This window comes from Mercenaria mercenaria, chromosome 4 (assembly GCF_021730395.1).
Source record: "Mercenaria mercenaria strain notata chromosome 4, MADL_Memer_1, whole genome shotgun sequence".
NCBI classification, from domain to species: domain Eukaryota; kingdom Metazoa; phylum Mollusca; class Bivalvia; order Venerida; family Veneridae; genus Mercenaria; species Mercenaria mercenaria.
Genome location: NC_069364.1, coordinates 52,525,382 through 52,534,316, shown reverse-complemented (window position 1 = coordinate 52,534,316; position 8,935 = coordinate 52,525,382). Strand labels below are relative to the sequence as shown.

General features: G+C 35.9%; 1 protein-coding gene across 1 annotated transcript; it reads right to left on the bottom strand.

The window, feature by feature from the left end:
* Nucleotides 1-280: 280 nt before the first annotated feature.
* LOC123553398 (placenta-specific gene 8 protein-like) lies at nt 281-7,559 on the bottom strand. Its single transcript, XM_053542422.1, has 5 exons — nt 7,505-7,559; nt 3,804-3,957; nt 3,200-3,317; nt 1,113-1,252; nt 281-612 (listed from the first exon to the last, which is right to left on the bottom strand). The coding sequence occupies exons 2-5, from the start codon at nt 3,951-3,953 to the stop codon at nt 499-501; spliced, it is 522 nt and encodes a 173-aa protein (XP_053398397.1). The 5' UTR covers nt 3,954-3,957; nt 7,505-7,559; the 3' UTR covers nt 281-498.
* Nucleotides 7,560-8,935: the final 1,376 nt, after the last annotated feature.

Sequence of the window (8,935 nt, the reverse complement as noted above, 5' to 3'; positions counted from 1 at the left end):
TATGGGTTCTTCTAAAGTGCTGGTTAGTTATCTTGTAAAATATGAAAGCTAGAGCTGTTATGCGTTATGAGTAAGAGTCCGGAAACAGAAAAAAGTTGACAGACTGACGGACGGACATTGCCATTCCATAATACGTCCGGCACGTAAAAAGTAACTGTATTGACCGTCCGTGATTTCAGGCTAAAAGGTAGTTTTAAGGATATTATGTGCACATATTGTTTGGGGGCTGGAGAGGTCGGTATTTGTATCATACAGGTCCGAAATAAGATATGAACAAGTATGCATTTATATTGCTTATATTTCAGTTTGCATTTAAACTATATACATATGCAGCCTAAATGCATAATCAGCAATATGAGACTGTTATATAAGGAAAAAATTGTCAGCACCATCAAGAAGATCCAGCACATTTAATACCCGTGACATTCCAACTGAATCCTGCAAATGTCAGCATAGTTGTGTCACTTGTTACGTCCAAGCTGTGTCCAACAATACCAGCTACAGTTGTGTACCGGGTTTCTTCAGGGCAACATTGTCCAATTCTCTCTTCATCTGACACATTGTCAACAATGGACAGCAGCTTGTAATGATACAGTCTTCACATATACTTCCCTGAAATGAAATAAGAAGTAACGTATTACATCACAAACATTTCCATGAACTAAAACAAAAAATATACACGTGGTACGTAGATTTTACATACACTTCCCTTGAATAACGACTTGCAGAAACACGGAATAACAAGCACATAGATACACCCTCTTAAGTACTTCATTGATATAAAATATTGGATAGCAATTTGTACAAAGATAGAATTCACAGACACTTCCCTGAAATGAAGCAATGGACAACAAGTTGTACAAATATATACTTCACAAATAATTCCCTTGAATGAAACAATTAATACATGGCATTGTACAGATATATGCTTAACGATTCTTTCTTTCATGTCTGAACGCTGTCAGGCTGGTTTGGGGAAGGTCTATGGTTCTAATCGGGGGCCGATCCGTGCTTGAGATGAAGGACCACTTTGGATATTCTAATAGATAATGTTGATGCGACCTATTTTTAAAACTGCGATGCAACAATGACCTACACTAGTATGTACAAACCTTAATTCTGTTTGCTGCCCTGACCTTCACCCTCATGGCCATTAGAGCACCGGGAACACAGCACGATGTACACACACATTCGTCCATCTCCTTAGAAAGCTTGGCTAGGAAACACGGAGTACAACACCATGCCATCATACCTGGGAAGAAACACAAACCTTGAAACTTATTTATGGTGTACCATTTTATGGTGCGAAAGTCTATTATGCGTGCGCACACATTTCAAAATATACGTGCATGTATAAAATTAGTCCAACGCGTACCATACCATTCAGTCACTGGCGTTACCATTAGTGATTCCCAGTCGAACATAAATAGTGAGCTAAACAATATAAGACACTAGTAATAGATAGACAACTGCTTTTACTTTATTATGAATATATTCTGTAGAAAGAAGAACAACTATTAATATATATTGCATTTAGCAGTCTGAAGTCGTGCTCGATTTCTCTACTAAGTTAACCGGAGCGTTCATAAGGCATCGCTCACTTGAGTAATATGAGCTACATGTTTCAAATGTCAAACTGACGCTAAAATATTAAGAAAGTAGGTCAGTAGGTCACAGTCATGGTCCCTGAAAGTCAATTTTAAGATTGGTGTAAAAAAAATCTGTACATGTCATTAAAATTTCAAGGCTGTATCTTTAAAAAAAAGTAGGTCAGTAGGTCAAGGTCACAGTCAGGTGACCCCTAGTCACTTGGGGTCATCAGGTAGTTATAACTAACAGTTTAGAAAATATGATCTGATAATTTTTAAGGTTTTTTTTCCTATATAACTCATAATAAGTGACCCTCAGGGCGGGGCCTCCTTTCATCCCAGGGCATAATGTGAACAATCTTGTTAGACATCCACTAGGCAATGCTACATACCAAAGTTCAAAGGCCTAGGCCTTGAACTTTCAGACAAGAAACTTTTTCCCATATATGTTAAACTTGGGACCCCTAGGACAAGGTCTCTTTTCAACCCATGGGCATAATTTGAACAATTTGGTAGAGGAACGGCAGGCAATGCAACATACCAAATATCAAAAGCCTATGCCTTACAGTTTCAGACAAGAATATTTTTAAAGTTTTTATCCTGTGTAAGTCTATGTCAAACATGAGACTCCCCGGAACAGGGCCTCTTTCCATCCCAGGGTAATAATTTGCACAATCTCAGTAGAAGACCATAAGGCACTGCTACTAGCCTGGGACGCCGTTGATAATATTTGTGCTTTGTCAGAAGAAATCATACCTAATATTTATGCATTAAAGATACCACTTAATTTGCGCTAATTAGTGTTAATTGGCATTCATCGAGTTTCTGATATTATCAACTGTCAATTTGCAGGTAAATAAAAGGTTAGAAATTGTCAGACTGGATTCCCAGGCTACAGTGCTACATACCAAATATCAAAGGCCTAGGTCTTGTGGTTTTAGACAAGAAGATTTTAGAAGTTTTTTTCTATATATAAGTCTATGTGAAACTTGGTACCCCCAAGGCGGTGTTTCTTTTCACCCTACAGACACAATTTGAACAATCTTTATAGAAGACCATTAGATGATGTCACATGCCAAATATCAAGGCTCTATGCCAAGCAGTTTTGGACAAGAAGACTTTAAAAGTTTTTCCTTTCGGTTGTTACAGTAATGACAATCGGAGTTCTGCGTTGAATTCATTTCTTTGAACAATTTTGAAAGAGGGCTACCCAAGAATCATTCCTGTGAAGTTTGGTGTAATTCTGCCCATTGGTTTTCAAGAGGAAGATATTTTTTGAAAATGTTGACGGATACGCGACAAACATTGAGTGGTCACAAAAGCTCACAATGAGCCTTTGGTTCAGGTGAACTAAAAAGGCAAATAAAAATAATAAAAATTAGAGCTAGATCTCTCCGTAAAATGTCATTGTAACAGAAACCTTGATCTGCATATGCGCCTTGTGGGATACAAGCCTGGCAATCCACTCAAACCGAATACAACATTGCCGTACAAGGTACTGTTATAATAATAACCCTATTTTATTTCACTCCTGCGACGCCGAACTTGTACAAAAATCCAGCTTTTTGACCTTGACTTCTGGAAAAAAAGAGACTGATATTGCAACTTACATGTTTCAATGTCTTGCATACAACCACAAAGATCAGTTGTCCAAGGTCGGAACCGTGTAGGATTCGTCGCCACCGCACCTGCCATAGTCAGTTGGACGTTTGTTGACTGGCTCACAGGCTAAAAGATATTCAGCAATATTCAAACCTTTGACAAATGTTAAGGAAAGTAATTATCAGAAATAGGATTTAACAAGATATTAGTGTATTTTTTGTTCATAGCGGAAAGTGTGGCAGCCACATTTTAAACAACTTAAAATTGTCACTATACTGACTTATGTGTATGTCAAATGTGATTGTCTAGTAATGTTACGTCAAGTACGAACAAGGTGTGTAACTACTTTACCGTATGTGGATAATGTTTCCACTTTACATTTTCACTTTTTAAGAGTCAATGAAATGCTTTCCAAGATAAAGAAGTTAAGGAGTAAAAAGTATAACAGTTTAACGAATTGATATATCGTAAAAATTAAAAATTTCTTTTTCTGAAATTTCTAAAATTAAGATCAACGTCAATATTTATATAACACGATTAGGGGATCGATTCAGTTTATATTCATTACCTCACGACCGGTATACATTATACTTTCTGACCTGAACAACTTACCTGATGTGTGACGGGAGCGAATGTAGTATGTTGTGCCGGCGGATGATGGTGGGATGGTGGCTGGTAGCCATGTGACGGGTATGTATGCGACTGGTAATCAGGTGGATGTGGAGCGTAAACTTCGGCCGGAGGTAGACTGGTCTTGCTCATCTTGCTAAATAAATGACAAAGTATGAAATACATTTGAATCTTTCAGTTTGAATATGAAAGTCGGTAATTTAACCTTAAGCAGGCTAATTTCTAAAACGGACTGGTCCATTTTTCAATTTTGACAGTACTTTGTTATTCGAAAGGGTGTTCACTAAAAATTACTGAAAAGCGAACACTGCAGACCGTGATCAGCCTTCAGGGGATTACACAGTGCAGAAGATGATCAGCGTGCACGGATGTGCAGGCTGATCTCAAGTGGTCTGCACTGGTCGCGTAATTGTGTTAACATGTAATATCTGGCTAAATCAATTTCATAACCTGATAACAGCCAGAGTGCGAAATCTCAAAACACCTGGTGCACAACTAAACGAGTTAAATATAGTTAAGTTTTGAGGTCTGATGTTTTTGCACTTTTTAATAATGTAGAGATAGACCCTAAAATTTTCAACGATAGTTATACATTAAATAAAGTCTAGAAATTTATTTCCAAGTCCTTGAAATAACCAACAAGAGCATCCACTTGCGTGTGCTGACGCTCATCTGATTTTTTTGTATACCTATGATTTTCGAAGTCTAAAAAGGGCCATCATTCTTGCTAAAGCAGGATAGAGGTATGCTTTTTGATGTACAGCGTCCGCTTATGATGGTGAAAAACTGTTACAAGTTTTAAAGCAATAGCTTTGATAGTTTAGGAGAAAAGCTGTCTTAAACATAATACTTAACCAAGAAAACTTATTTTCTAAGTCCAAAAGGGGCAATAATTCTTGTAAAATGCAGGATGGAGTTATGTTTCTTGATGTACAGGGTCAGCTTATGATGGTGAACAAGTGTTGCAAGTTTCAAAGCAATAGCTTTGATAGTTTAAGAGAAAAAGTTGACCTAAACATAAAACTTATCCAAGAAATCTGATATTTTCTAAGTCCAAAAGGGGCCATAAATCTTGCCAAAAGCAGGATGGAGTTATGTTTCTTGCTGTACAGGGTCAGCTTATGATGGTGAACAAGTGTTGCAAGTTTTAAAGCAATAGCTTTGATAGATTAGGAGAAAAGCTGACCTAAACATAAAACTTAACCAAGAAAACTGATTTTCTAAGTCCAAAAGAGCAATAATTCTTGTAAAAAGCAGGGTGGAGTTATGTACAGGGTCAGCTTATGATGGTAAACAAGTGTTGCAAGTTTCAGAGCAACAGCTTTGATAGTTTAAGAGAAAAAGTTGACCTAAACATAAAACTTATCCAAGAAATCTGATATTTTCTAAGTCCAAAAGGGGCCATAAATTTTGCAAAAAGCAGGATGGAGTTATGTTTCTTGCTGTACAGGGTCAGCTTATGATGGTGAATAAGTGTTGCAAGTTTTAAAGAAATAGCTTTGATAGTTTAGAAGAAAAGCTGACCTAAACATAAAAACTTAACCAAGAAAACTGATTTTCTAAGTCCAAAAGGGGCAATTATTCTTGTAAAAAGCAGGATGGAGTTATGTTTCTTGATGCACAGGGTCAACTTATGATGGTGAACAAGTGTTGCAAGTTTCAGAGCAATAGCTTTGATAGTTTAAGAGAAAAAGTTGACCTAAACATAAAACTTAACCAAGAAATCTGATATTTTCTAAGTACAAAAGGGGCCATAAATCTTGCAAAAAGCAGGATGGAGTTATGTTTCTTGCAGTACAGGGTCAGCTTATGATGGTGAACAAGTGTTGCAAGTTTCAAAGCAATAGCTTTGATAGTTTAGGAGAAAAGCTGACCTAAACATAAAACTTAAACAGGCAACGCCGACGCCGACGCCGATCACGTGATGACAATAACTCATCATTTGTTTTCAAAAAATTAGATAAGCTAAAAATGGTTCCACAAATGTGAAGTTTATGAATAGTTTTGTTAATATCAATAACAGAAGCCTTAATTTTTAATTTAAAGCTGTGATCCACAAAGAATGACAACTCTTGCCTTCGGCTAGTACTTATAAGCAGAGATAACTATTAGTTTACTTCCCTTGCAATTACACAACTGAGTGGAAAATGAAAACTGTTTTAGACACAATATCATACTTTTTTGCACAACAAAAACATTTAGGATTGATTTATTTTTGTTTGATTTACCCCTCTAAACATGATTCCTATGATTCTGTCAACTTACATGGTAAAAAAATAACTTTTAACAAGCCAATAATAAAATGAAATATCAGTAAGTAATTAATATTGCAGATAATAAAGTTTTGCTTGTAACAAAATGTCACAACAAAAACTTTTCTTGTAATACAGAACACCTGGTAGGATTAGTTAAGGTGCAATTATATTGATCTCCATTTCCTATGCCTAAATAATGGAATAAATGCTGAACGAAAATCAATAATGAGCCGTGCCATGAGAAAACCAACATAGTGGGTTTACGACCAGCATGGATCCAGACCAGCCTGCGCATCCGCGCAGTCTGGTCAGGACCCACGCTGTTCGCTAACAGTTTCTCCAATTCCAATAGGCTTTAAAAGCGAACAGCATGGATCCTGACCAGACTGCGCGGATGCGCAGGCTGGTCTGGATCCATGCTGGTCGCAAACCCACTATGTTGGTTTTCTCCTGGCACGGCTCAATTTGTTGACTTTAGGTCATATGCTCTTTATGCATAATTTGACTAGGATTATGCACGACTTGTTTCATACTGTTGGACTTTACTTAGCAAGAGACAAATGTAATGTATCATTGATTTATGATGTGTAGGTACTGAGAAACTCTCTGGTTGACAATAACGAACAGTGTTTTAATGATGAAATAAGACAAGACAAGATACACAATTTCAGCAAAATGAACGAAAGTAATGAAACTTATGTCATTCAACTGGTATTATCGTGAAGGTTTCATCCAGCTGCGAGTAATAACATGAATAACTGAGGAATGAGGCTGATGATTGAGCTTGCAGAGAATCGTGAACAAGTTGTCAATACACAACGCCGACGCTGGGGATATCGTTGTGGTGTCAAATTTAATCGAACGACAGCTATTTGTACAGCAGAAACAATTAAATTATTGAACGACACTAGATTTAGCAGAAAAGGAGTTGAACATGATATTTTTATTAACTTTAATAAAATGATGCAACATCAAGCTCTTCTCGTTTTCGACAAACTGTTCTAACATAATCTGATGAAATGTTATCAGCAATGCAACACAAAAACATATACAGAATCAATTATCTATATCTAAAATTTCGATAGAATGTATTTAGAAAAATGTCAAAATCATGAAATATTTGAAGTCCGACATTTACTTCTACTATAGCATATAGTGATATACACTGCCAATTCTCTCTCTTTTAAAATAAAAAACAAAAGTATATATATATTACTATTTCTTTCTCTCCACTACCAGTCTACAGGTCTATGTAGAAGTTCGTTTGAGATTTTTTATTCCGTACCTGATTTTTAATCATTTTTTCCCAGGTTTATTTTCGTTTTCAGTATCTGTTATTTATTTCAGAATTGTCACTCGTTCATACTTAGTTATTTTATTTTCAATTTAGATACTGCTATGCGATTAAATTATTTATAAAAAACTTACTTGTTATATATGTCCTCCTCGGCCGACTCAGTTTACTGCTCTGTGTTGTGTATAGTAGTCGCAACTTGACCGCGATGGTTGACCTTAGGCTGATTATTCATATCGATTATTTCATTATGGTAATCAATGGTGCTTAGGGTAGCCATGTATATTTATATTGAATAAGTGTGTATACAGTACAGTATCAAAGTATATATACTTACATTTGATCAGTTAAAACTTTCAAATACACTAATTTATATTTACATAAATTTATATTTCCTTCTTTTCGTGCAGCTCGTGATTTACGTACACTCCTTTTCAATAATAGGTTGTGCCTCATTATGTATTATAATGCAAAGGTCAACCATCGGGGTCAAGTTGCGTCCACTATAAAGGCTTTTGTAATAATATGTGGTGATCACGAAATCCACGTGCAATGTGTGACAACTTTTCATAATGTTATCACTGTACGGAACGGTGAATACTAGATTTCAGTGTTGTACGTAGTGTCAAAAAAGAAGCAAAAAAACCCCCAAAAAACCCCAGCCCAAACAAACTCCTATATGTGTACTTTAACACCCGTACAAATAATTTTAGTTAAAGCCTATCATAGATTAATTGTACTTTCAAACTGGATCTTGAATTCATAACACTTTGATAGTCCGAGAAATAAAGACAGTCTGAATACTTTGCAAAAAAGCCCAAGTAGCTGTTCGATTGATAAAGGTTACAACTTCTTCTTTATTCTATATAAAATTGACACATTTCCAATGACTCCAGCACACATCAGGACCCATGTTAAACGATTGTACCTTACATTTTCTTGAAGAATATTGTCAGTGCTGAATAAAAATCAAAAGAAAAGTGAGGTCATGTTTGATGCAAGAAAAATATTTTCTGTCAAACACACAAACTGCAAAATTAGCATAACAATTGGACCCCACAAATTGTAGTGGTGGTGTATGATCTAAATATCCATGACACATTCCATGTTACTATTTCATTATAAAAATTCTACCTACATGTCAAGCATAGATCTGTCATGTGATTTCAGCAAAAATGTAAAAAATAATAATAAGGAAAATAGGTCTGCAGAGCAAAAAACCTGAGGACTATTTGAATCCGCCATTATACCATTTCCTTTTCGCGCCATTGTCCAATTTAGTGTCTGTATGCCTAAAGCAAACTTGAATAATTTGCAAAATAATCAAGCAGCACAAAGATACTTAATTAACGACTAAATATAGCATTCGCGGCAAAGTAACATAACTTATGCAAATATATCTACTAATCTAGATCACCTACAAATGCATAACATTTAGTGGATCACCAGCATGATTTGAATGTCCTTTCAAGGAAGGCAATATCAACATCAATTATGAATGTGTGTTTGTTTGCGACTCCTCGACTCCTCTAGAAGAGTAATAGTAGTTTTCGCAAATTACAGAG